Raw genomic sequence first — 27729 nt, forward strand, 5'->3', positions numbered from 1 at the left:
CATGGTGATGATTAACTGGGCTTAGATGACATGTTTATTTCAGTTGAGATGTGAATGTGAACAGTCACTCTTGGGATTTAAAGTCCAATTTATGAAGTGAGATGAAGCAGCAAACAAAAAAAAGTGTTCTGGCTCACGAAGTGCAGGAAATAAAATGTGATTAACTTTTCTTTCAAATATTGAATGTGTGACAGAAACATTGTATATTACATGTTGTAATTCCTGACACAGAATAGACATCAAGACATTGACAGTCATTATTCACCAACGTTTATTAATCATTCAGGTTTATCATTCTCTTGATAACGCTTCTACTACATTGAACAATATCACAGAAAAATCGGATGAGTGCTTAGAGACTCCATCATGATTGCCTAGGTATACTGTATCAGCCAACCGGTGACAGCATCACAAAGTCCCACCAGATCTTCATTTCAACTAAACGCTTCCTTCTACACCTGAGCTACCTTCGCTTAGAAAGCACAAGGAACCCACAGCATATGCATATATTATCAAGTTATCATACATGGTCTTTTAACACTGTTTCAGTATTTTTGCAACATGTGTTGATATGCAACACATACAGTATGATCTGAACTAGTGAGGTTATTATAGATGTTATCAAGGGCAGTATTTTCATTCTATGTGAAGACATTCTGAAACCTTCAAGAGATCCCCTCCAGACATGTTTTAAGACACACGTCTTGAACTCTTTCCTTCGTGTCAAACTCTGCATAACCATAACAATATGTTCGAAATTCTTCTGATAACCTCAACATTTCTAGTTTGCTCTTTTCACTGATATGATGCCTTGGTGTGCATCCTCTTGTTATTCATGACAGGAGAGACTGGTCACCAGCCACCAGCACTGGTACATCTTCTGCCTACAGATGACTCATTAGTAATTGCAATGGCTGCAGAAGCCCTGATGGGAGCATATGTTTGCTGAGAAGTCTGAGATACTGGAGCTAGATGACATAGCAGACTATCACATCTGTTGTTTGTCTTAAAACAGCAAATTCATGTTGTTTGCTTTAACAAATCAGCAAACATCTCCCACAGATCAAATATGTTCACCATTATGTATTTGTGAGGCTTCCAGATAGTGCTGATGTTTTTTCCCTCTCATACCAAGCACACTGACCTGGGTCTGGTGGTAGTAAAATACACAGAAGAACTCAGAGGAATGACACTGTGTGCCCTGAAGCTCCAGCTGAGGAGCTTCCGTCTAGACTCCTCCCAGCTGCTTGCCAAGCTGCTGCACAACATGAACAACTTGTGCCTTGCGGGTGCACACTGCACCGACCATCTGCTGAAGAACACAGAAAAAGAGTAGCGCTTCCATCCCACAATGAAGGAGAATGAAAAAGTGCTGAGTGATAAACACAGGGATCACTGAATATCACCAGATTATCATTTCTAACATAACGTAACATGACATAACATAACATGACATAACATAGTTCCTTTTTAGTATGAAACACCACCAAACAAATATACACCATCAACATTGCTGCTTTAACGGTTAAATACTGTGGATAACCGAGTAGACACACAGAGCTTCTTCTTGCCATCTGGTGGTGGAGATGAGGCACAAGAGGCCTACATACAGTATCTGTGTTATTATGGTTACAAAATTAGCCAGTTGAGCTGCATGAGTGTGCCTTCACTACGTCACAGAATTGATGGAGCCATTTAAATGACAATCACAACACATCACAGAGGTGTAGGTTGCAGTTACAGCATCACATATACATATGTATCCTTCTATTGTAGGCCCATTAGGGAATAACACCCATATGAATATCAAATTGATGGGTTTTTATTGCCACATAGAGTTGAAAGGTGGTAACAGAGAAAGGCTAGTAGCCGTCTTGGTAGACACTATTAAAATGCTCACAGGGTTGCTGTTATAGATTGGCGCACCATGTCTGGGGGTCGTCTCTGTCAAATCGCATGTATATGGACATTGTCTTTCTCTCTTTCCTTTGACTCCTTTGCATTGCCTGAATGGATTTGTTTTTGAGTGAGAGAAACAGCGGAGAGCAGAGTTCTTTCTGCCTGTGATGAGCAATTCACTCATACACTTATCCAGGAAATGAAATAACTTTTAGATTCATAATTTTTAGTGGTGGAAAGTAACTAAGTGCATTTACTTAAATACTGTACTTCAGTAAAGTTTTGAGGTAGGTTTACTGTTACTTTTTAATTCTACTCTACTACATTTCAGAGACAAATTTTGTACTTTTTACTCCACTACATTTATTTGACAGTACTTACTACTTTTAAAATTTAAATTTTACATAAAAAAAATGTATATAAGCTTATAAATAAAATACATTGTTAAATATTAAACAAGGGGTTCTCAAACTTTTGGGATTTTGACCCCTTTACAAAAGATAATTGTTGCCCTTCTCAGATGGTTTCAATGCAATGCATGCTACTTCCAACCCCATTAATCATCTCATCTTGTGGTCCTATTAAAAGTATATAAAGTAGTTCTAACAGCTTTTGCTGACAATACCTCTGTAGTTTACATAAATAGGCAGGACTTTTACTTGTAATGGGGTACAATCAGTTGCCCCTTTGGGTACAAATAAAGTTCTACTTGATTTTTACATTACTGTAGTGGTACTGTACTGGTTCCACCACTGTTTATTAGGACTATATTATACTAATATGAAGAAGGCTAACACACATCATGGAGGAACATCCACTAGATGGAGCTATTGTGGGCTAGGGGTGTAGGACGTTTGGGCTCGGTGGGTTTCATTTTGGCCAGCCTGTGTGGCTTCTTAGAATGCAGAAATAGAACAGATAAACACATATAGTAAAACTGTTGTAAAAATAGATGCCTAGAGGTCAGCCGATGGCTTTGCTCTTATTGCGTTGCTCCACTTTTGATGACATGGTCTATTTTACCCTGTGATCAAATAAGCTGGAATTTAGAAAGATTCTATCATGTTTTTTGTCCTGAGCTTCAATTCAAATTCAAAATAAACACTTTGTTCCATATTTGGATCACAGCAAATATTCCCATATTTACTATACATTTGCACTTGGCACTGGACTAAGTCAAGTAGTTCTGCCCAGCAGGACCTACACGTTGGATGTTTACACTAAAACAAAATATAACTGTCGTTTTTTTGTCCCTGCCTTACTGAATGATTGTTGTTCCACTTAACTTGCCAGTGGCTATGCAGTGCACTGTAGCATCAGCCAATGGTGGAATCCCTTGGTGGCGTGTCTGGACTGGATCCCATGTGGGGTTACACCACGTTGCCACTGCTACAGCAAACATTTCACCCTGCCACAAAGTCTTGCACATGTGTGGGATTTTACTGTTAACGAACAAGAAGAGAGACAGTATAATCGGATGTCAACTGCCCACCTCACCTGCTTCCATACCTGCACTTAAAATGAAGCTCAAGTAGTCAAACATTACCAATGCAACATACAGTATGTTGACTATTCAATGTTTTTCCATGATATGAAGTCAAAAATATATACTGTATAAGGAGCACATCTTTGGCAAAGTAATTTAACTTAATTTTATTAAAATATTGAATAGACAACTTTCTCACCACGTACACAAAAATGTTTAACCTCCTGAAAGAGACATCAAAAGACAAAAAAATACAAATTAGTTTCCAAATCATTTGAAACATTTAAGACAACCGCCAAATGTCCAGCTCATTATAGCCTACCCGTGGTGAGGACTGATAAGAATGTGTGTTTACTCAGAGCTTTTAAGCAAATGTGTAGACTGTTGAAACATGACCATTGCTTTTGCTAAAATGTGCAAATTGAAATTTTACGTCATCACTCATGCTCGCTGTCTGACACGCTTTAAGTCCTCCAAAATGACCCCAAAATATAAACAAAAAAAAAAAAAAAAAGACAACAATTTCCCATATCTACGCAATTATCATTTATGACAATGCAAAATCAACTACTACTGTGCAACTAAATGGACTACATCCAACGGCTTTGTTTGTGATAACAAGAGGAGGTGAATTGTGCAGGATCTTAGTCCAGGCTTTGTTTCCTCTTAAGGCATGTAAGCTTGAAAGGTCCTCTTCATCAGAAACCAGGGCTGCCAGATTGAAGGGTGTGCTTCACATCACAGAACCCAAATCAAGAGAGACACATCTGTCTGTCTTTCTCTTGAGCTTCCTTCAGTGTCCATTTATCGTTGTCTTAGGTAGGTGTGCGTGCATGTATTTACAAACTTTACCGAATGCATTGCCTCTGCATACTTCCTAATACGTGCAGTGATGATAAGCAAGGCACCAAATCGATGCATCTTATGACAGCCTCTTCATGTGTACATCCCACTGCAATCCATCATCACTCACTCCCTTCTGTAGTAAATCTCAGATGCACTTCCCTGTCTCCTCTCCTCCTTACATATTCTATTGATTAGCATGGGTTTATGTATGATTGCAGTACATCGTTAGGTCTACATTTGCATCTGTATGTGGACAATTTTGGGCGTACTGAGCATTTGAACTGTTTGGGATATTTTGAAAGAGAAAGAAGAAGGGAGGGAGGGGGGGAGAGGGGGGAGTGTAAGGGGCGGTGCTGTCTGAGCCTCTAGAAAACAGGCAGTCTGGTGGAGGTCAGAGTACAGGCATTGATATCCTCAGTGTGAGAGGCTCTGTGCAGGGACGGTTCTGAGGTACTGCGGTTTATCTTAGGTAGGGCATGCTGGAGAAGCTCAATGGAGGACAAGATCTAAAAAAAAAATAATAATAAAAAGAAAGAGAAGAAGAAATAAGAGATTAATTAAACAAAACACTTTTTGTTTAGCTTGAAGTCTACAATTAGACTGTACTTCACCTGCGGGAAGAGTGGCCTCTCGTCCTTGGACTTCTTGATGCAGTCGGCCACCAACCTTTTCATGGCTTTAGGGCAGTTCTTGTAGAGCTTACTGAGGTCTGGAGACAAATAGCCTCTTCCCACCATGAAGATAATCTGAGAGGAGGGAGTCACACACAGCAGACAGACTGAGGGAGTGTGCGGAGCATTGATCACATTTGCAAATATTTCAGAGTTGAACTATTGATCCAAGTCAGTGCGACAGTAAGGACATCTGATCAGTCCTAAATCAGCAGTCCATCTCAGAGATATTTTAGAAGCCAGTGAGCCAAAGGTGACAATCCTCTGAAACACGGCAGCTATTGTGAAGGCATGAGTGCATGATGCAGCAGAGATAGAATGGATGATAAGAGTACTCTATGTGCTTTCCAGTTCAGCAGTGGAACAGAACAGTACTTATGGGCACACTTTGTACTTCAGCCTATTTTAAATAAACACAGTGAACTGAACAAGGAACCAGACACGATCCAAACCAGGTCTTGTGGCCTGTGGGAGGACGAACCCCCCCCCCCCCCACACACACACACACACACACACCTTTCCTCACCCCCGAACAGGGTTGTGTTACGGGGTCTAAAATTAGGCCAGTGGCTCCAGGACGCCCGCCTCTGTTCCATGGTGGGCCTTAGGCCAGCTCCACAACCCCCTTCAGACAGCGACCCAGTGTCTTTCCACCACCTTCTGGCCCTGGCCTCGCAGCCTGACACTGGGACCCAGGCGAGGACTAGAGCTTAGGTACAGGTCTGACTGTGGGCTACAGCTCTGTTTTACACACCCAAATCTAACAAAGTAGCAACAACTTGCAGTCTTAATATCACCTATACGCAGATCTGTACCACTAAACTATTGTCACCTGACATACAGTATGACATGTAGAAATGATGAGACTTTACCTGATCTCTAGTTGCTATCAGGGAGTATGGGAGCTCTCCCGTCATTAGCTCAAAGAGAACAATTCCATAGGAATAGACATCAGACTGGAAGCTGTAGGGGTTGTTATCCTGCATCCGGATAACCTCAGGAGCCTGTGGACATACAGATTTTTAAAAAGAAACACAAGGGATGATATTTTCTTTTTAAATTTTTTTATAATTTGTTTCAATGTAGTCTTCTTATATGCTTAAGTGAACTCAAAGCTGTGTTACTGACCATCCAGAGAATGGATCCAGAGGGCTGCTCCACCTGATGAGAGCCGCTCCATCTGGCCTTCACCGTTGCCAGACCAAAGTCTCCAATTTTCACCGTTAGCCCTTCATGCAAGAAGATGTCTACGCTGCTGTCAAGGAATCCCAGCTAAAGCACACGGAGGAAACGCAAATCCTGATCAGTGTGAGGATTACACTGCACTAAGTCACACTCACACACACTCACACTCTCACACACGCGAAAGGATACTGTTGGACTTCATGTCACGATGAATGATGTTCTTTGCATGCAGATAGCTAAAAAAATGAGGAAGAAAAAAAAATTAGATGACATCTTGGTTCCTTTTAATTTTGTTTATCAGTAAAGCTCCAATCGTCAGGGCTTACTCCATGCCCTGAGCTGTCTGCCTGGCGATGTCTATGAGCTGGATTATCTTGAAGTTTGTCTCCAGGACGTGAATGTGTTTGTAGAGGCTGCTGCCTTCACACCACTGGGTCACAATGGCCAGGTTGTCCTTCGTCATGTAGCCCATGAACAACAGGATGTTGACATGTCGTGTTTTCCTGCGACCAGAGGAAGAGCAAAAGAGGAAATTACCAAAACGAAGATAAAATCAAAGTTTGCATTGAAGATGATTCACCAAGAATTTAACAATTTGCAACTTTCAAAAACATCTGAAAAACGCAGCTTAACAAAAACACCCAATGCATCAATGCCATTGCTTACCTCAAGACTGCCACTTCATTTCTGAATGCCTGAAACTGCTCTGGTGTGGGGTCAGTCACCTTCAAAATCTTCACTGCTACATCGCCTACAATGCAAATAGTCTGCTCAGTTACCACTGACCCACAGAAACCCACTGTGAGCTCATATGAAAAGCCATGCTGCATGCACACGGATCACTTTTCAACCATTTTATGTGTCAGGTAACTGATTTGAAAGTGTTAAGTGTAGTATGAAAATGTGAAAGTGCTAGTGGTTACACCTGAATGTGCCCTGCCCCATCTGAAATGCATTCCTACCATGCCATTTCCCTTTGTACACAGTTCCAAATGAGCCTGAACCGATGCGGGAGTTCAGATAGACCTCACTGGCCTCAATCTCCCAGTAGTAACTGGAGTCCCTCTTGTCCCGAGGCCTCTGGATAAACAGAAATCAACAAGTAGGGTAGATTGCATAACTGGTCTGAAAGTATTTACTCTATAGCAGGTTTACTACAGGTTTCACCAAGTCAAATTTAAGACTTTAAAGACCTTTTTAAGACCATTATGAATGAAATTTAAGACCTATATCACAACATCAACAAAAAAAAAGTCAGATGTCAGTCCGGAAACGTTTTCTGAAACAAATCCCCGATTTCCTCATTGGCATTATAGGACTGGTGTCTAGATTGCAAATAAGTTGCAGATCGGTCTCATTTCTAGTCATAATACAGAGAATGATATATTTGGACTAGCAACAGAAAAACACCACAGAATTAAAAAAAAAAAAAAAAAAAAAAAAACATTCTAAAGCGCTGCAGGAACATTTCAACGATCAGTAGAGGTAGCATTACATGGACGAAGAAAAATTAAGACCTTTTAAAATTATTTTAAGACACACACACACAAATTTAAAAGGAGTACTAGAATATTTTATTCAAGTAAAATTAATATTACTCCCGAAATGTAGCGAATAACAATGCTTCATAAAATAAGTAAAATGGCTGATCTTTAGAAAAAAATTGCCTCATTCATTACCTCCTCTTCTGCATACAAGACAAAACATAGAACTTACAATTTTATTTTTCTCCTGAGTGTTGAAGGACGGGGCCCTCTCTCGCTGGGCAGGTGCAGGGGCTTTGGACTGGGGCTGGGACCAGCCTGTAGGGCTCTGGCTGGGGGAACTCCCCGCTTAGAAGATTGAAGCAATTCAGAATGGAAGGAAATCAATCATTTAGTCCAGGGAACTCTATGTAGATGTTGAACTTAAATGTGGCACTTTGTAGTTTGGCTTATTTGAAGCTATTGTACTTTGAAGCTAATGCACTTCATCTAAAGTATATGGTGAATTTTTTTACCATACATACGTGAATCAAGGAGAAAGGAATAGAAATTCGCAATACTCAATACCTTCGAATGGCAATACTTCTAGAATTGCAATAAATAAAGAAAAAAGAAATCCCAATACAAATCGAATCGGCACCCATGTATCGTGGAAGAATCGAATCGGGACAAAAGCATAATCGACCCAGCCCTAGCGTCCGATAGCAAAACTTAATTTTTTAGGATGTCACTAAATGGAGTATAAGAATTCTCTCTAATCTATTCTTCTCTATTTAACTATTTGGGACACAGCTCCACGCTTGTATCAGGATCACCCTAAAAAAATGAAGCTATGATACATGAACATGAAGTGGCCTATCACATAAAGATTAGTGTTGTATTACCACCTCTACTGCTCAGCTATTTTTAATGTCTGTTGAATAGGATAGGTAGACCTCAATGTCCAATGAGAAATTTCCATTTTGGAGGTAGAAGCGGATGGCTAGATAATCAATAGACAGGTTTGAATTTGAACAGGTTTGAATTTGAACACCTCTATATTTTAAATGAATGCACAATTAAAAAGGGGGGTAAGATAGTGGGGAAGGTGAAGGGAGGAAGTGTGTTATGCAGCACAAAAGTACACAACATGACAAAATGCAGAGCAAGTACTTACCCGAGTCGTGATCACGCATTGCATCCTAGAGACAAAAAAAAAAAAAATACTTCTGTCAGCGTGTTCAAACAGTAAAACACACGCTGTGCAGTCACTTGTGGTTTGACTTCAGTACTAAGATGTGAATGCAGATAGCCTGTTTGCAATGCATGCCATTCAGACCGCACAAAGACGCTCCGCTTTCTAACCTTTTCTGGACTCTCAGATGAGGCCTCAACAAAAGACTGGGAGAAGTGCACAATACCTACTTTCCTCTTCAGCCAGAATCTATGGCACCAGGAGCTCGGGGAGGTATTCAGGCAGTCTAGCTACTCCCAGCAGGGTACACAATACAACAGGCCAGTGAGGACAGGAGGAAAAGGGACACAGTAAAGGAAAGTAAGGAAGGAATGATGCAAAGAGTGATGCCCAGGTTACTGCCTGGACAGAATATAGAGAATATATCCCACAAAGTAAGTCAAACGAGTGAGCTGATTATGCAAGAAAAATGGACAGTGAAAAAGCAGAAACTAGAACTAAACAGGGGGAAGTCAAGTGTCGCACATTTTAAAAAAAATCGCTAAAATAAGATGCCATCAGGGGAATTACACAAAACAGGCTCAACCCCGTCCAGGTGGATTGGATAACATAACACAGAGGTAGATAAGAGGTAGAAAGAAGCAAGGCGAAGATAGTTTGAATGCCTAGAGACTTACGTAGGAGATATTTTAGGAGTGGCTTGAACCTATAGGAGTACCCAAGGAGTTTGGTGTGTAGTTACCTCAATCATGCTGCTGTCTACAGGCATGGTAGTGCTAACCATGTGGACGTTGGGCGTGGAAGTGGAGCGCTGTCTCTGGGAGAGCCAGCCGCCTGTGGGTGTGTAAGGCGTGGTGTAGTTGAAGGCATGGGGGGTGGAATATCGGTGGGCTGAGCTGTGAAGGTGAACAGAGATGAATATTACGACAGAGCAGCTATAGTTTGTCTACATCTTGTGTCACTGCTTCAAAATGACACAGACACACAGTTGCCATTTGACAGAAAAAGCGAACACTGAATGCTGTGACTTCTTTAAAAATTGGACTGCCGTGGGTGTGGTGGTGGTTGATGCAGGGGCTTTCTGGTTTCATTTCTGTCATTTTCTCTCCCTTTCCCATTTCAAGCTTCATCTGTTTATATTGTGCCATCAACAAACTGCTACCACACATGCAAAATCAATAAGAGGCATACCATATTGGGGGGAGGGGCTAGCACTGTGAGGAAGTAGTTCTTGGTTCATTTTATTGTGGCCTTGCCTTTATACCATTTTCGGCTAACTTCACACTGTAGAGGTATTTTGCCCTTGATGTTTGCCAAGATCAGTATTGGCTCAGCTGAAGAGTACAAAGCTCACCAGCCAAAAATGTTAATCTGCAAAGAATCCAAATGTAAGTCTGACTTGAGAAGTTCATTTTACAAGCCCAAAATCGAATCCAGTTCAAAAATCCCAAAACAGCCCTGTTACTGGATTATTAAAAACTGTGCTGTACTGTAGCTGCTGGTTAAAATGGGGACAGTGGAAGCTGAGTGACGTATATAAACAGAGATCATATTAAATAACACTTATGACCATGGAGTACACTCCTTGAGAACAATCCCCCTTCTGGCAATACATGACTATGTTTCAAAAGAGTATTTCAGATCCTCTGCATGGAACAACTTGATACTTTGTGAGCGCTAATTTGGCAGCTCAGAGTGCTTTTTAACCATCTTAAGTGCTCCTGAAACAACAGGCTCTTTTCACGCATCTCATTACATCAGCACTTGGACTGGTAAGCCCCCATAAAGCTGAGGACGTTATTAAAAATAGGATTCCATTCAAGTAAGATTAAGGTTCTTGCCACATTAGAACTATGGCTGTTTTGCAGTCAAGCATGACAAATAACAGAAAATTACAAAAGGTCATCATGGCTTCCTAAACCTGCCAATGTATCTCCACATCCATTAACAGTAAACTCATCCAATACCTCATTTTTATTAGTCAGTACTCTGCAGCAACTAAAAAATTTATTTTTTTACATTTTCTTGTTCTTTCTGCATTGCCAGCAGTTTGCAGTTCACACAGCACCCCACGTTTTTGACCTCTTGTAGCTATGAAGCGGTTTTTGAATGAAAGGGCCCCGGTTTTGTTTATCTCATGCACACGCAGGGCAATGCACCCGTAAAGACAGGGAAGAGGAAACGGTTAGCAAGTAAACATGGATGTAAACAATGCTGGGTTTGAAATACTTAAACGGCTTTGCGAAGGTTTTACGAGGATTGGACACATTTGTTAGAGCTCAAGAATACACACACAATGCGTCTGGGTGACTAACACTGAATGTAAACATAACTTTTGTTTGTTTACAAGAAAACTCTACAGGGCCCGACTAAAAGACAAGTAATGTCCTTCTTTCCTCTGGAGGCAAAAGAGGAGGGCTCAGTTCAGAAAAAGCATTTTCATATAGTTTGTGCATGCGTATGCTCAGTTTTCCATGTATCATTTGCACCTGAGAATGGGTAAAATGTAATCTTGAGGGCAATGACTACTGTAGGTACGAATAGAATGTAGCCTATAATACTAAAAACACTGAGAGGATGGGTTATGGATTGGTCAAACATTAAAAACTTTGCCTTACCTCGGAAACCGTGATAAGGATTCTCTCATTCGCCGGGACGTCAGTGGGGGGAGTGACGGGGCACCGCTCTCACCAGGTGTTGGACACAACCTGAAGATGAAGAGTGATAGAGAGTGAATCTCCCGTAGCATACAGTGTGCGGGAATGTGGCAGCGCTTAATCAAATAACAGCTGACTGCTACAGACTACAGTGGTCGTCAGGTGAAAGGACTCATCTCTTCACTGACAACGATATGGATCATGCTTACGGTCTGTGCTATAGCCTGCATGCAAAATAAACACTAATAAGCTGCTATTCTCAGTGCGAGTATGCAAATCCATATATATACGGGCTAAGACCTAATCAGGAGACCTGTGGTATCAGCAGAACCAGCTTTCCCTATTTCATCTCAGCAACACAATTTCTGATGCACTATGAATATGTATCTATATTCTATATGGCAAGCATATCTGTCAGTTATATTTCTATAATGAATTATTCGTGATGTAATGTTCAAAAAGTATTGTTACAGAATGTACTGACAAGTTACTGATGGCCTTTCTTATTCTTATATTCTTCTCATTTCAAGGTGAAGACACTTACAGGAGTTGTCTGATATTGCTCCAGTCCACACACATCGTGGGCACTTTGGTGCTACAATGCTCATGGAATTTGTAGCCGCACGTTTGGCAACGGAAACCATTCAAAAGAAACTTCTGGCAAATGTCACAGAACGCTAGTTTCAGATATGTTTTCCGAACCTGAAAATGACAGAAATGGTTTTTTTTTAATTTCTTTAGCAGTAACACTTTGCAGTGACTTGAGGGTGAGGATATTGTAAAAGCTTTAGGTACTCACAAAATTATGCGTTGTCAAGGGAACGTGATCTAAAACCTCCACCAGTAGCTCATCTCCAATCAGGGAGGTGCAGTCAGTGTTCCAATCCATGCGTAATTTTTTACTAGTGCAAAAAACAAAAACAAAGGACAAAAGGCTTTGCATGAAGGGGTAATAACCACAGCGGGTAGGAATGTGATTTGCACGGTGGTCCTGAGCTCACCTCCTCTGTCCTGGATGCAGCCTAAAAACAGCGCAGCACTGAGGCTGCAGACCTCGCACCTTTAATGCTTTAATCAGGCAACTGTGCAGGGTCATTCCTGGTCGCACGTTTACCTGAGGGGCAAAAAAGTATTCATTCCTCTCTTGCCTGCCAGGATGTAAGCAGCTCCATATTCCTCTAGGTACTATGTGTTCAACTGCAGTATTTTTGCGGCCTTATTGGAAGTCTGGAAATCAGTATGCCATCTTCTGCATGCAGGAAAAAAATCCACTCACCACAGTGCGCTGCTGGTTTGGGAGGTAGACACGGATAGTGCTGTTCGTCTTAGAGTCGGGCATCTTGCTGTCGTCTGAGGAGCGACGCTGACAAGGAAAGCCCTGGACCAACGTCGGGGAAAGGCACGGGCCCTCGAACGCGGAGTCCTTCATTCCGAAACCGTTGCTCAGGGTCTTCCACGCTCCCTGGAGGTGCTCCATTAGTAAAGCTAAGTGCACTCAATCTGTCAAGTGCACTCTGAAAAAAAGAAAAGAAAATGCACACAGTATTACTAGTCCAAATGCTTGAGAGCTCACACCAAGTATTGACTCCCTAATATTACCTAATATATCAGTTCTCTTTCTTCTGTGTAAGAATATTGGTGGTGTGCCAACTTGGTGTAAAAGTTTAGGTTTGGGTTATGACATCACAGACTTGTTCATTGTTTGATGAGATCTCCAAACATCATCTCTCCAAGTGCAACCAACCCTCTTGGGTGATGCCATGATTAGGGCCATTTCAGGGTTATGCCAGTTTGTTAGTAGCAAGTATGACAGGAAAAGTAAAGAGAACATGTACTGTTGTGAACTGTTTAGTGGTCATATTTGCTTATTAAACTATGGGCTCAAATCTACACTATAATCACACTATAGAAGTAGTTTTAAGAATAGCAAGTGCTCTTTTTCGGCATAACAAGCAATTGCCCTCTTTTCATTTGAGAGGGAGCAGCAGAGCAATGTAGACACACTAATTCACTCAGAACAGAGGAATCTCAGGTTGTTACAGAAGTCAGCCTTATATGCGCTCAACAGACTTTTTCTGCATGGTCAGGCATAGGGCTGCACGATATTAGGAAAATATCTAAACGCGATTATTTTGACTGATATTGCGATTGCGATATGATTCACGATATTGGAAGGAATGATCATTTTTGTATAGTTTTTCTCATTTTCATTGAAAAAAAACAAATTGTGATTTTTTTTTGCAAGGATCTGTACCAAAAAAAGATTTTTTTTCTTTAGTCTGTAGGATACGATTTGTAGGCTGGGATGTCTCTGCAGCACCAAAATACTTTATTGTACAATTGTTTGACACATATTTTATCTATCCAACAAATATTGCACCCCCCCCTGCGATTTGGATATTGCACTAGTTCATATTGCAATTTCGATAAAATTGAGATTAATTGTGCAACCCTAGTCAGGCAACTAAAACTCAACAGCTTGTAACATTTAATATCACAATGTTCATATATAATGTCTAATTTTAAAAGATAGAGGAAAATAATAACTTTAAAAACACTGGTGCACTAAACAAAAACAACTATGCTTCTTGAAAACAAAAAAATATATATTATTTATCAACCATGCCATGGCTTGAAGAAACTTTTGCTTTGTTTTCAATACAAACTTCAGAATTTGTAAAATTTGACTGATTCTTGGTCTTCATTTTCAGTGTGTATACTTTAACTCTGGGGGGGGAAAAAGAACTCCTAATTATCTCTGGTGAGTCCTATACAAAGACCTTCAGTTAACGCTGAAGACATGATCACTGCAGTTGGTGGTTAGCTGTCACAGTACACGTACAGGTGTGTCATCAACACAGAAAAGCAGGAACTTGGAAGATTGTGGGTCTTCCACCCTTCCCACCATGCTGCAGGACTGGTGTTCAAAACAAGTGCTGTGATCCATCCAGAAAAGGGCTAAGTTATCAACAGAAAAAAAAAAAGTGAAGTCCAGAATAATTAGACTTTACTCTTATGTGCCGCTTAGAGCTGCTCTACATAACACACCACTCTACATAACGCAGTCAACTTTACAATCCCACAACTATTGTTGCATCCACAGAGGGGATATCTTTGTAGGTGAGGTCAGTGTCAGCAGGTTAGCATATTTTGGGAGACTTACGTGGGCTCGCTAAACTGACTTTTAAACGCCTTCAATTGAGTTCCAATTAAATCCAACTTACTAATAAACGTACTAGTAAAATAAGCCTACTAATGACAGGCTTGCACGATTTACACAACTACGGAAGCTATTAGTGTTTTTAAGGCCTGGTAGATCCAGTTATTACTGTGAAATTGCCTGTAGGCCCTCAGAGGCGATCTCTATCGTTAAACTTCACTGCTCTGTTCACTCTCCATTCAAATGCCCCTTGTTCAAACGATGCATGTCGTGGTCATGCGCCTTATGGAGAAGCATTAACAAGTAGGTTGTAGTTAGCTTATTTTTTTAAAACATAATTCAAAAGAGTAGCGATGCTAAGAGCAAGTAGCCTGTGCGTGCGCTTACCAAGAGAAGTTAGGAAAGTTGTGCTCCGCCATAACTTCAGGAAAAAGTGGCGTCGGTGACATCATCATATTTGCAACGCATTCAAAGAAAAAGGAAAAAGTCGAAGTTGGTAAAGAACCTGAAATTGTATCAAATTATGGATCCGGTAAATGTAGCAATAACGGTAAGACGTGGAGGTCACAGGCGGGTCTCTTTTACGAGCCACCAAATATAATAGAGGAAAAGTTTGATCTCCCAGTCGTGGTAAATAAAGAGAAAAAAAAAAATCCGTCGGACCCTCAAAGTGACAAGGCGAGGGATAGCCTACTCTTGAGTCCCGTGAAGAACTTTCAAATTAAAACTCCCAATAATTGATCGCCACTGCCTCGCTTTTAAATCAATATTGACGTAGTTAAGGAGAAGGTGAAAAGGTTTGAGTTGGTGTCGTGCGTCCGTCTGACGCCAGTGATTGAAACAGGACCTTGCAGTCATAACAAGAGTTGCAAGCATCATCAGCATTACTCACACTGCGCAGCTATAGCACACATTTAATCCCTCCCACTATGGTAAAACAGTTGTTTTTGCTTATTTTAAATGAAAAGTACATTTTGAAATGTTGGTTTCTAAATATGTGACCCTATTTTACAGCACACTAATAGGCTAGTCTATTTAAAGTCCTATTGTGTAGCCGCTATACGTTGCGTTGAGCTCATACAGGTTCATTTTCCTTAAAGGCATGCGTGTGAAACATTAATATAGGTTTTTAATGCACATTTATTAAAATAATAGTTGCAACAGCAACTTTTGAAAAAAAAAAAAAAAAATCGGCCCACTACCGGTTTGGAGTAAATCCATTTTGAACTCCAAGTGCACCATCATCTGGAGATTTGGGGACAGTGCAGCATTGTAGCATTGGGAATTATTTAGGAGCCTTCCTGATATTCATGACAGCCATGCTACATTTTACACATCTAAACAAAAAGACAATAAATAGTCGACTTGTAGTATGGCATGTAAGGCTACAAAAAAAGTTCCACCTATAGGCCTATTAGGTGTGAAGATTTTTCTTCAAATTGAAGGAAATGCATAATTCTTTAGTTCGTGGATTTGAAATGGTTACAATAACAGACTTAAACATAATCTTTTTTGTTAGCCAAGAACACATCTTATTCTTTCCAAAACTGGTCTCGAAACAGTACAATTGTGAACCCGTAACCTCTACACTCACCATGTGTTCACCATCTCTGTAGCATCCCGGTCTGGGTCCCCTGAGGTACCCTAATTACAGATGGCTCATAGGTCCTTTCAGGAAGCTGGAGTTGACACCATCTGAGATTAAAACAGCTTCATCAACATCCCGGGTCAGTGTGTCTTGATGGATTCAGCATACATTGTTTCCATAAAGCAGCAGCAGACAATTTTTGCTAGAAATCTAAATCACAAACCCATGTTATATTCCAATTTTGCGTTCATTCTACCCATCTAACTTTACAATTTAGTCTATTTTCTAAGAGATATTCCATCTAACAAATAACAGACATGCCAAATACTGTTTCTGTGAAGATGAGGGCAGGGCTTTCTCATTGTGGAGCGTTTTAAGGTAGCCTACTCCACCCCACATGCAATAGTGCAAGTGTATTTTAGTCAGCATGGGGGAAATATGGTGATACATCTTTTAAACCATTCAAAATTATGCACCACAGGTTGTGACATTTCCCCCTGCTTTGTATCAAAGGTTGTGAGCTGCAGAACAAAGACCATGGGTAATAATAATTGCTATCTCAGAGCTTTACAACAAAAGCCACCTTAAGACCGAGATGAATGCATCTTTGCCATTATTGATCTGACTGAGCACTCAGGCCAGTTAGCTGAGATGCTTGCAGCTCCCATGGATTGTTGTCTATATCAGTCCACTTGTATTTAAAATATGATGCAATCAGAATTCGTTAAACAAGAAGGGTCCGCTTCAGGGTTATACAATTAGTCTGAAACAAATACACACTATTGCTAGATTGTTATGCTATTATTTAGGTCTATTTATTTATTAGTTTAACTTTGGGGCATTCTCAAACAAACTAAGTAGCATAACCTCCATCCACCATCACTGACTAATAATTGTTGCTTATTTGCTCAGATTCAGATCAAAGATTCTGATCCACTTTAGTCTAGAACACACACTTCAAATACACTTTTTACTTCCACACTTTCATCTGCCTTTGTAGCATTTATTAAGAACCAGAAGATCTCTACAGGCTGATTCTGTAAACAAAGCCACTCTGAGACATGTCTTAGATACTGCTGTTGATTTAATTAAATAAAACTGTAGATATGAGGAAAGTTAGCTGGAATGGGTTACTGAAGAGATGAAAGTGGTCACTGTAGGCCTACAGCCTAATCACACAATATAGGCTATTATCACATGAACCATTGACCATTTCAAATATATTTTAAGTTTCATTTTAAAATGTGAATAGTTTGCATTTTACATCCACCTTTCTTCATTTTTGGAAATGATAGTATGACCTTTATTGTGAGTTTAGTCGTAGTAGTACCATATTGCTATTATACATCTTTCTTCCCTAATGTTGGTCATTAAGTTGGAAAAAATAAGTCCAGTCTAGGGAAAGGGGATCATTCTGTATCCATGATTGGCTGAATCATAGAGGCGGTGTCCAGACATTCTCGTGTTCGATTGGTTGCTTGTAGAGTATGTGACCAATGACTATGCAGGTTTTTACTGGATACTGTGAATGGCAATTCAGGAACTCCCGTTCATCACACCGCATGTAGCGCAAAGAAGGAGGCGTAAACACTGACAGAGCTAGGTAGCCAGCGAGGTAAGCAATAAAACAGCACTAAAATGTGTTTAATCAATATACATTATACATCTGTAAACTTTGAAACGACACCGTGTTAAAACTGGTAATAGCGGAAAATAAGGTATTTGGTCGGGTTTCTTGTTTATAAACGCACTGGTTTGGTCTTACTAACGAAGCATCGGGTTCTCAGTCCGGCCTGCTAACGTTAGCTCGTCACAACGACTTTGGTGTGTGCGCCCTGCGCGGGAAATTTTGTTTTTACGGTATATTTACTTGAATACCCGGCAGAAACCATCTACGGCAACCCTTTATCGCCCTAAGTGACGGACCGACACTTTCTTACTAGAGGGGGAAGACCGATCGTCGACTGAACCGTGCTTCTCGGTCGTGATCGTGAGGTGGTGTGCTAACATGTGCTAGCCAGCAGCACCAGTGTCTCGCGAGTACGCAGAAAAATCAACGTGACTAGGCCAACGTTAGCGTAGCTTCAACCTTTGGCATTTGATTCTGTTTCAGATCGGAAACACGTTGTCAGGTTCACTTAGCTACGTGGATAACGGCCCGTAGATTCTTTTAAAAAAAGAACTTGCGTTATCTTTAATCTTTAGTAGTCCTCCGGCTTGCAATTTTAGCAGATGCTCATCATAACACGATGTGGTGGGACTGCCCTCTGGAGCTAGCTTTGCAACTTAGCATACAACCCACGGCATGCTTTCATGGTCATTTATGTAGTGCCGTTAATCGGTGGCGTGTGGCACCGTCGTGGAATAAATGATCGAAGATAATTTAAACTCAGCTGTTTGTAGCTACTCCAGTGGAAACGAGCTCTTCTGTTGCTACTTTAGAAACACTGTTTCAGTAACTATTTAGCAAAAACAGTATTATGTAAGCCATAACTCGAGGCCCGGCGTGCATTTGGATGGCCATTATAAGTATTTGAAGCAACAAGTTGAGACTTTGCTCTAATACACAGGTTACTTAAATCCAAATGCCTTGTTTTGTTCTACCAAATAGTTTTCTGGGTAACATTACTTACCACTAAGCGCTTGATTACTCATTAACTCACATTCTTCCCGACCTGATGTCTTTAGCACCGTCAGCAAACGAAAGAAGTGTGGCCTATGGCGATCACAACATGATTCCGTTGAGGAAATCGTGTAAGTTAGCTTAGTAGTTAGTTGTAGTCTGATGGCCAATAATGATAGACACCACAGCTGAAAAATGTACATGTTTGATTGTAGATTTAGATCCCCCTGGTAGTCATGCTAGACTCACTCGTGCAGTACTGGTGGGACAGTTGAGTACTGTACTCAGATATGAAGAATTGTGTTTTAAATAATCGTAATCTTTTTAAATGGTTTTGATGAGATTATTATGTCCATGATCAGGGCATTCTTGATGACATGGCACTAATGACACCTGGTTGCACTGCTTAAACATCCCACCATCAGCAACAGCTGTCCATTTACTGCTTGTAAACAGCTGCATTGCAAGATTTATTGTTCCAACAGGCTTTTACACCACATATGACAAATAGCTAAATATGTGTGTTGTAGAGTTAAAGCACATTTGTTCTTTAATTTTTTTGCTTTCAGTTTATTTTGCACAATTTTTTTTATAATAAAACAAACTCAATGTGTTAGTAAGCCTGGAAGTAGTCTAAAGAGATTTGGCTACTAGTGACGAGAGGGTTTTAACAGCATACGAAGCAGCTTAATTGTTGAATGAGAGGTCACTTTCTAAGCTTTATTAAAGCCAGAATGTAGAAAATGAAAACAATATACACTGGCATAAATATCCTCCCAAATTCTTGCCTGTGCTATAATGTACAGATGGAATATTATGATGATGCATGTCAAGATAATAGCCACATTCCCAGTTGAAAAGAATTGTCGTCCTTTTGTGTGTTTGGTGCAGAAGCGCAGAAAGATGGCTGAGAATCCCAGCTAAAATGCGCCCAGTGTAGACTGTGTGTGTGTGAGTTCAATAGTGCCTCTAAATATTTTGCTTTTAACTGAATTTTGTTTACTGATATGTGTCATGTTTTTGTTCAGAGAATGGAAATGAGCAGTAGCAGCGAGTGCTTTGGATGTGGCCGCTCTGGGCATTGGGTCAAGCATTGCCCAAGCGCACGTGGTGGAGGAGGTGGACGCGGCAGGGGTCGGGGACGAGGCAAGGGTACTATCTAATATTCAGGCCACACCCAGTACAAAATAATTATTACAATAATCTGTCTTACATATTTTTCACTACACATTATCATAGACCGTATGACATATGTTATCATGACTACGTCTGCTATAAATACAATTGAACTGAATGTGTTATTCCCTATGTAGCTGTAGTGTGGGGTTACAGATGGGGTCTTGTTACAGCATTCCCAATGGAACATGTTCATTTGGGGAGTTGCAGCCATAAATTAAAACCTTGTCTTCTGTTCATCTTTGCATACTAATCTGTCTGTCATTCCAGAGCTGTTCTGTTATCGGTGTGGAGACCAAGGACACATGGCCAGGGACTGTGACCAAACTGAGGATGGTGTGCATTGCAGTTCTAATTCTTCCATTTCAGTTCTAGTTAGTTGGTGTGAAGTGGTGTTTTCTTACACCACGTTACAGAAGTAATTACAACATTTTGATCTCCATGGTACACATAACAGTATAGTATCTACAAGATTTAACATTTATTTAGAACCAACCTTTTTAAATTTTTTGAAATGGCAATACATTTTTGACAAATGGGTATGTTTTTTTTTATTTCATTTTTATTTATTTTTTTCTGTTTAGCATGCTACAACTGCCACAGGAGTGGCCACATTTCCCGGGACTGCAAGGAGCCCAAAAAGGAGAGGGAGCAGCTCTGCTACACCTGCGGCAAAGCTGGCCACATGGCCCGTGACTGTGATCATGCCAACGAGCAGAAGTGCTACTCCTGCGGTGGGTTTGGCCACATCCAGAAACTTTGCGATAAGGTGAAATGTTACAGGTGAGTTGACTCGTAGTCCAGTTTTAAGTCTTCTCTTTACAACATTACAGTATTTCTTATTGTGTTCCTGTTTTTGTTTTCTGATGTTCACTTGAAAGCCTTTTTATTGTCTCTCACTTGAGCTAACAACTTTCGTATCCTCTAGGTGTGGCGATATTGGCCACGTTGCTGTGCATTGCAGTAAAGCCAGCGAGACTAACTGCTACAACTGCGGAAAGGCGGGCCACCTGGCAAAAGATTGCACCATTGAAGGCAGTGCATAATCAGTGCCCTCTGTTGCCCCTCCTTTTTTCAGATTGATGGTTGGTTGTATTATTTTCTCTGAATCCTCTTCACTGGCCAATGGTTGGCTAACGGAGGCTAGTCCCAGGCCAGTGAGCCTCTCGACATGTAATACAATGAAAGGGGTGAAAAAAAATCTTTCTGCATTCAATACAAAAATGTTTTAGTTTGGTAGCGGTGTTATGTATAATGCTTTGTTAAAGAACCCCCCTTTCCAAGCCACTGGTGATCAGAGATGAATAAATGGGACTAAATATGGAAATCTATAGGACCTCTGAGCTTGTGGAAGAGAGCCTCAGTAAAATGAGATAGAAGAAGGGAGTAAATGGAAACCAAACTTCCATGTATGGTTATTTTGGTTTGTTTTAGTGGGATATGAGTTGGCCAAGAGAGTATGACATGGAAACAGTTCATAACATGATGCATTTCAGCCCTACAAGCAGCTAAATGGGCGATAACAAACCACATGTTATATTGCTACGATATAAACATTTTGGAGGTATTAAAAGAAACGCGTTCTTTTATAGAAATCTGTTTACAATTTAAATATCACTTGGTAGTCCAAGGTAGACTTTTTCTTTTAAAATGGCTTTGGAATTTTTGTTTTTTTACCTTGGCGAAATTTAACATCGAGCAGTTGTCAGCAGAATTAGGAGTTATTTGGGAATGAAAAAATGTTTTCACAGAAATCAAAATGTTATTTTTGTACAATATCACTTAGACTACTGTATAAATACCATTTGCTTGTACTCAGTTTTTAAGTCGGAAGGAAATTGCAACTGAAGTCCTAGAAAATAGAAATGTAATTTTAAACTATCAATAAAGCTGGAGGAGCACGGGGAGGACCTGGTGTCATATTTAATTTGTTCTTTTAAAATGCCTTACTTTTACAGATGTTTGTCCATTCTCAAATGATCTGTCTCAAGTTGTACTCGAGTCTGACATACTGCATAATCCCCTCATGAGCCTGTATAAAAACAAACTTGTATGCAAAATGACCTGCTAGACATATACATAACTGATTCTGATCTGCAGGTTAACAGTAGACAAAGTCTTTCTTTGTTCCACAAACATTTTGTCCTCTTTTACTTGTCTGCCCTTTGTTAATGTATCTCGACAAGGCATCTGCCGCATTAAATCTCTAAAATTCGACCACGTTTGCCCTGAACTATGAGCATCCATTCAATTTGTCCAGCCACTCTTCAGTTAAAAAGGGAGCTCTGATTCACAGAGCGTGTAGGGTAAAACTGGAAAGGGGATTCTGGTGTCAGGTCAGATTTCCCTGTCAAATTCCTTCTGGTTCTCTGCAGCAAATTTAGCCACCCCTGAGGCCCATCTAGGACACGAGGACAGACTGCTGCACTGTGGCACCATGCTTGTGGTTGTGTGCCATAAAGGAAAGGTCGGGGAGTAAAATGAATTAAATATTTATGGTTAATCTGTATCCATGTTGTGCGAGTCGCACTGGATATAAATAAACAGTCCATGAAATATATAACCCGTTTATAGAATGATCGGATGGGTAATGGCGATCAATGAGCTCGTGTTTTTTCTGCAGCCCTCGTCCCATGATTCATCGAGGTGCGTGTGCGTGGCGTGCGAGAAACAGAAAGCTCCACCTCGGTGTCTAAAATGGCAGCGGGGGTTGCAGTGCAGATGCAGCTCTACGTCTCCTTCCGGAAGAGATGCACCAAAGACCCAAAGGACCCTCCTACTCCTCATATGTCGTCATCGGGTCTCGCCCAGTCAAATTCTAGACGAGAAAACCTACGACGAAAAAAAACAAAACAAGCTCATCAGCCAGCGCGGCCGGACCGAGCCGGCTCTCGCTTCGTGCCGGGTCGTTTTGATTGATATTGTTTTTCTCTTTTTAAACCCGGCGATAAACAAAAGAGATGAGGGGACTCCTGCCGTTTTACCGGGGCCTGTGCACCCTGAGTAACCGTCAAGCCAGACGAAAAGCTGGGATTGTCGGTTCTCGGTGCGGGTTTTGCGGAACTCAGTCTAATAGCAAGGTACGGGTCGAGCTGTTGCTGCGCCTCGGACTCATGCAAACAATACGTTGTTGACAAGGCGATACTTTGTACTTTGTAGTTGTTTCAGATTGTTTGCTACGCTAAATCAAGTCGACGTTGCATACGCTACAATGTTGCTTTAGATGCGCGGACCCGCTGGCAGCAACAACAGGGGATCTGACATCAGGGATAACAGCAGATGTAGCTTACAGTAGCCTACTGGTTTCCCCTCATGAGAAAACCAATCGCAGATACACTGTGTTCCCATTTTTTTATTATTTTTTTGGTGTCCCACTAACCGCATACACATTGAGATGGCTTTAAGATTATTTATGCTAATAATGCATATACCCCATATGCACTGCTGTGTCACCATAGGATTCCCATTGTGGATTATCTATGGCTGCCCCTTATGTTGCCAAAAATAATAAAGGGCCTATATTATGTCATACTCGAGACTAGAGTCAGCTCTGTCCCTAATATGTTATTAGAAATACACCATGATGTGTGGAAATTATTTTCACATGCATTATACACACTAGAACGTAAATTTAAATCTTTAAACATGGCAATTTGTGTAGAAGAGGAGCCTTTGATTATTGTGCAGGGTTACAAGTTCTCCAGTTCATCTTTCATTCCCTTAGACCACCATATTGATCAGACAGTCACCCTCCTTCATCCACACTGTGTTGCTTATGTTTTTCTACTTGATTTATTGCCTGCAGTTTGGCTCATTAACTTGTTTTTATCCATTCCTTTCCTTCTACAGCCGCAGCCAAACTTTGGGCTGTTGTTTGACATTGATGGCGTGCTTGTCCGGGGAAGGATGCCAATCCCTGCTGCAAAGAAGGCGTTTGAGAAGTTGGTCGACTCTCAGGGACAATTTGTGTTGCCAGTTGTGTTTGTCACAAATGCAGGGAATTGCCTCCGACAAACAAAAGCAGACCAGCTCTCTCACATCCTGGGAGTACCTGTGAGTTACCAAACTGCTGAGATTGATCCATGGCTGTTCTATGTAGAATTAATATAACAAACTGAGACACAAAACCTGCACTTCTTTTTTTAATTTTTTGGGTTATTTATTTTTTCTGCTGTCCCTTTTCACCCCTGCTATTAAAATCGCCTAACACTTATCTATTTCCAGATTACACAAGATCAAGTCATCATGTCCCACAGTCCCCTGAGGATGTTTAATAAGTTTCATGACAAGTGTGTGCTGGTGTCAGGACAGGGACCAGTCCTGGAAATTGCTTCAAAGTATCCTGGAATCTTGCTTTGCTATGTTTTCTGTTTGCGATCCATTTAAATTAGGTTTGCATAATACACTTCATTTGTCCTTAACACTGTGTCTTCAGCGTGGGCTTTACGAATGTTGTAAGTGTTGATATGCTGAGGGAATCATTCCCATTGCTGGACATGGTGGATCACAACAGGAGACCTAAATTGCCGGTGAGATATTGAAATCTGGTGCAGAAATTGGATGTCGATAATGCAAACATCACACTGTTCTTTAGTCATACACAACAGCACATGTTTAGCTTTTCTGTTTTCATTACAGTCCAATCCTGTTCGCAACCTTCCTAAGATTGATGGTGAGAACATGTACCTTTCATCAGCTGTCCGTTTCATACTTATTCCTCGGCATCGGCTTTGTCAGATTTAATGTTACCATTTTAATTTTACATACAGCCGTGGTTCTGTTCGGGGAGCCAATTCGATGGGAGACCAACCTCCAGCTGATAATTGACATCTTGTTAACCAAAGGGAACCTCAGCAGTGTTCACCAAACCCAAAACATGCCTCAACTCCCCCTGCTGGCCTGCAACATGGACCTCATGTGGATGGCTGAGGCACATTCTCCACGGTAACCAGCGCTGTCACACAACAGTTAAAAGAAGGATTTCATTTATTAACATTAGCAACTAAAAGCCAAACAGATTTATAAATATATATATATAATATATATATATATATATATATATATATATCCCTTTGTCTTTATTTGGCTCAGGTTTGGCCATGGGACATTTCTTGTTTGCCTAGAGAACATCTTTAAGAAGATAACAGGTAAAGACCTGAAGTATGAGGCACTCATGGGAAAACCGAGTGAGCTGACCTACCATTTTGCAGAGTACCTCATCAGAACCCAGGCCATGCAGATGCAATGGAAACTTCCCGTCACTTCCCTTTATGCTATAGGGTAAGACCCCATGTTTTTTTCCTTTATTGCAAATGTAGTTAACAGCATATGGAATAAACTAAAGAAGCGATGAGACCAGGATGATCAGAATTCACTTTTGACACAGTCTGATGACAATGTGACTTTGAGTACCTAAAAAGCGATACATATATTTGATGTATTGTCATTATTAATGCACATGTAAGTAATTAAAAGATGCAGAGAGCAGGAACAAGAACTGCAAAATAAAATGGAGATAACCTCACTTGACATTTATTTATCAGTTTTTAAACGTGTGTGCTCACATTTTAACTTAGGTTTGCAATTTTACCAAACTGAATAATCTGGTGAGAAACATAATGAAAATACAAAATGTGAACATCTCACACCTTCCTTTTCAGAACTTGCAAGTTTCACTTAAACTTTTTATCACGACTGTTGCGGTTGTGTTGTTCCAGCAATTGCTTTAATTGGCAGAGTAGCATAGAACAGCAGAAAATAAACACATTCTTGCACAAATCAGTATCTACTGTAGACTAGCTTTATGCATACCACCTGAGGCACTGAGTAATCCCTTCCCTTCTGTACTCTTAGGGATAACATTATGACTGACATCTATGGCGCCAATCTATACAACCGCTACCTGGAGCAGAGAGTTTCTCGAAAGAACCCCAAAGCTGTTGCTAAGATGGTCTCCGCCACAGGGTCCACCACTGCAGTGCCCCAGGAGGAGGAGAGGGACAATCTGTGGGAGAGCGAGCTAGCGCTGCCCTCTGCCACTTCCTGTAAGTCTGTCCTAGTTTGCACAGGGGTGTACAATCCCAACGTAGAAGTGCCGTCGGATGCAAGTCACTGCATCAAAGAGACTGTGTTCCACGGCCACCGGGACTTCAGATTTGACCCTGCGCTGGTGGAGCCAGACCACATTGTGCAGGATGTGGCAGAAGCTGTAGACCGCATCTTTGAGCTGGAGAAGTTTGTGCCTCAATAGAGTTTAGCCAACAGGTGTTGTGTGATTATGGAGGTCCTATAGTCGGGAGGGGGAGGTGGAGCATTACACTGGGTAAACCACTCAATGCATAAACCTGTAGGAGCCGTACACTGTGGACATTGGCAGACAAAAAATGGGTCATCTTATAAACTTTCATCATTGAGAAAAACGTAAGAGAGAATTAATCATGTAACTGTTACTGTCAACTGCTCTTTAACATTCTATTTGTGATTACCTTTTATTACCTGTTTTCATTATGGAAACATTTAAGGAACTGCCTTATTTGACCCTAGTAAGTTCTTTTTTTTTTTTTTTTTTTTTTTTTTAGATGATAGCAATATTTTAGATAATTTCAAATCCTGAAATCATCCTTATATTTATTACAAGAATTTACCAGTGTTTTTAAGAAGCCTATTCAGATAACAGTCAACCCTTATTCCCATGGTGACTTTTTATTATTACAATTTTAATCATGTGTTTACCCATTTATTCTGGAAGTTCTATGCATGAACATGAGAAAAAAATTGTACTGTAAAAACAACAGTTTGATGTGCTGTATTGTCCTCTAATAGTACTGTGTGTCTGCATTATGAGAGCCTTGACCAGTATTTGCACAGATCAGACTTTCATCTTTGTTAAATGTTAACGTATTTTCCTGCCATACCCTGTTTATTATGATGTAGACATAATTTTTCATGCTTCAAATTGTAATTCCAAAAGCAAAACTATATAGACATTTAGATACAATCAAAAACCTTTATCGCTTTATTTTTGACCGTTTGTAGTATTTCACTCATTGTAAATACCTTAGCGTAAAAACTTATAAGGAATCGTTAAACTTACTTTGCAAACTGCCTGTGTGTTGTTGTTTTTTTCAATCAAAAAATTATCTTAACTTATCTGAAATGGCCAAGATATTGAGGTAACTGTAACAGACAGCACCTGGGTAGATTTTTTGTTATGCATTGTCTCTACAGTATGCTCTTAATACTCAACTAGCTCAGTCTTCTTGTTCCGTAGGACTGACTAAATGAGTAAAATGTCCCAGACTAAAATTGCCTTGTAAGAAAAAAATGTCAGTTACCCAGAAGTCTCAAGAGACATTAGTGTAGCGGTTTAGCATTAAAGGTCCAATATGTAATACTGACAGCTAGCTTTAAAAATAATTACTGCCGTCCAAAAATTCAAAATACTGGCGAGAATCATCTCCCCGGCCCCTCCTCCCCAGACTCAGAAGTTAACGGAGGTTGCCAGGTTGAGAGCGCTTCCAACAACGTTGCTTGCTATGCTCACATAGCGAGACATTACCCCACAGCACAGCGGAGTAGCTAACGTTAGACGCTGGCTATGTTGACAGTCATAAAAGCCTGTGCTCATGCGGAGCTCTGTAGACTGACAAGCACCCAATCTTTGCATAAAATTATGGCAACAGCCGCTAAAAACACCACTAGGTCTCCTGTCCTCTCTACCCGACTGACAGACACACTTTCTCAGCTTAAAATTATGGCAACAGCCGCTAAAAACATCACT

General features: G+C 40.6%; 3 protein-coding genes across 8 annotated transcripts; 2 read left to right on the plus strand and 1 right to left on the minus strand.

Moving 5' to 3' along the window:
* Positions 1 to 3537: 3537 nt before the first annotated feature.
* Positions 3538 to 18910, minus strand: raf1a (Raf-1 proto-oncogene, serine/threonine kinase a). Of its 4 annotated transcripts, none has more exons than XM_028584087.1 (19): positions 18784 to 18910; positions 16157 to 16257; positions 12679 to 12916; positions 12404 to 12516; positions 12202 to 12304; positions 11947 to 12104; positions 11364 to 11453; positions 9488 to 9641; positions 8916 to 9035; positions 8728 to 8752; positions 7804 to 7919; positions 7050 to 7167; positions 6754 to 6838; positions 6414 to 6590; positions 6277 to 6323; positions 6031 to 6149; positions 5775 to 5906; positions 4843 to 4977; positions 3538 to 4737 (listed from the first exon to the last, which is right to left on the minus strand). In XM_028584087.1, the coding sequence occupies exons 3-19, from the start codon at positions 12877 to 12879 to the stop codon at positions 4597 to 4599; spliced, it is 2034 nt and encodes a 677-aa protein (XP_028439888.1). In that variant the 5' UTR covers positions 12880 to 12916; positions 16157 to 16257; positions 18784 to 18910; the 3' UTR covers positions 3538 to 4596. The 4 variants fall into 4 exon arrangements, with proteins under 4 accessions (XP_028439888.1, XP_028439889.1, XP_028439887.1 ...); XM_028584088.1 differs by having other exon boundaries at positions 18814 to 18901; XM_028584086.1 differs by lacking the exons at positions 16157 to 16257; positions 18784 to 18910 and adding an exon at positions 14950 to 15440.
* On the plus strand, positions 17658 to 21871 carry cnbpa (CCHC-type zinc finger, nucleic acid binding protein a). Of its 3 annotated transcripts, XM_028584091.1 has the most exons (6): positions 17682 to 17765; positions 18839 to 18904; positions 19802 to 19925; positions 20220 to 20285; positions 20534 to 20732; positions 20878 to 21871. In XM_028584091.1, exons 3-6 carry the CDS (start codon positions 19805 to 19807, stop codon positions 20993 to 20995), a joined length of 504 nt encoding a protein of 167 aa, XP_028439892.1. In that variant the 5' UTR covers positions 17682 to 17765; positions 18839 to 18904; positions 19802 to 19804; the 3' UTR covers positions 20996 to 21871. The 3 variants fall into 3 exon arrangements, with proteins under 3 accessions (XP_028439891.1, XP_028439893.1, XP_028439892.1); XM_028584090.1 differs by lacking the exon at positions 18839 to 18904 and having other exon boundaries at positions 17658 to 17765; XM_028584092.1 differs by lacking the exon at positions 18839 to 18904 and having other exon boundaries at positions 17658 to 17765; positions 19802 to 19919.
* Positions 21872 to 22759: 888 nt separating this feature from the next.
* Positions 22760 to 27053, plus strand: LOC114558968 (haloacid dehalogenase-like hydrolase domain-containing 5). The gene is made up of 8 exons (XM_028583313.1): positions 22760 to 23029; positions 23799 to 24002; positions 24174 to 24286; positions 24385 to 24478; positions 24588 to 24621; positions 24719 to 24893; positions 25041 to 25229; positions 25803 to 27053. The coding sequence occupies exons 1-8, from the start codon at positions 22910 to 22912 to the stop codon at positions 26197 to 26199; spliced, it is 1326 nt and encodes a 441-aa protein (XP_028439114.1). The 5' UTR covers positions 22760 to 22909; the 3' UTR covers positions 26200 to 27053.
* The last annotated feature ends 676 nt before the right edge of the window (positions 27054 to 27729 follow it).

The sequence above is a fragment of the Perca flavescens genome, chromosome 7 (genome assembly GCF_004354835.1).
Source record: "Perca flavescens isolate YP-PL-M2 chromosome 7, PFLA_1.0, whole genome shotgun sequence".
NCBI lineage: Eukaryota > Metazoa > Chordata > Actinopteri > Perciformes > Percidae > Perca > Perca flavescens.

What these genes read in the sequence shown, in the direction of transcription:
- cnbpa (XM_028584090.1), top strand. Translation starts at nt 19,805, where the DNA reads ATGGAAATGAGCAGTAGCAGCGAGTGCTTTGGATGTGGCCGCTCTGGG. An exon ending in CTGTGACCAAACTGAGGATG is followed by an intron (nt 20,286 to 20,533) that starts GTGTGCATTGCA and finishes TTTTCTGTTTAG; the next exon opens with CATGCTACAACTGCCACAGG. An exon ending in GATAAGGTGAAATGTTACAG is followed by an intron (nt 20,733 to 20,877) that starts GTGAGTTGACTC and finishes CGTATCCTCTAG; the next exon opens with GTGTGGCGATATTGGCCACG.
- LOC114558968 (XM_028583313.1), top strand. Translation starts at nt 22,910, where the DNA reads ATGAGGGGACTCCTGCCGTTTTACCGGGGCCTGTGCACCCTGAGTAAC. An exon ending in GAACTCAGTCTAATAGCAAG is followed by an intron (nt 23,030 to 23,798) that starts GTACGGGTCGAG and finishes TTCCTTCTACAG; the next exon opens with CCGCAGCCAAACTTTGGGCT. An exon ending in GTCCTGGAAATTGCTTCAAA is followed by an intron (nt 24,287 to 24,384) that starts GTATCCTGGAAT and finishes CTGTGTCTTCAG; the next exon opens with CGTGGGCTTTACGAATGTTG.
- raf1a (XM_028584087.1), bottom strand. Translation starts at nt 12,879, where the DNA reads ATGGAGCACCTCCAGGGAGCGTGGAAGACCCTGAGCAACGGTTTCGGA. An exon ending in TAGACAGCAGCATGATTGAG is followed by an intron (nt 9,036 to 9,487) that starts GTAACTACACAC and finishes TGCTGGGAGTAG; the next exon opens with CTAGACTGCCTGAATACCTC. An exon ending in TCGTGACATGAAGTCCAACA is followed by an intron (nt 6,150 to 6,276) that starts GTATCCTTTCGC and finishes ACAGCAGCGTAG; the next exon opens with ACATCTTCTTGCATGAAGGG.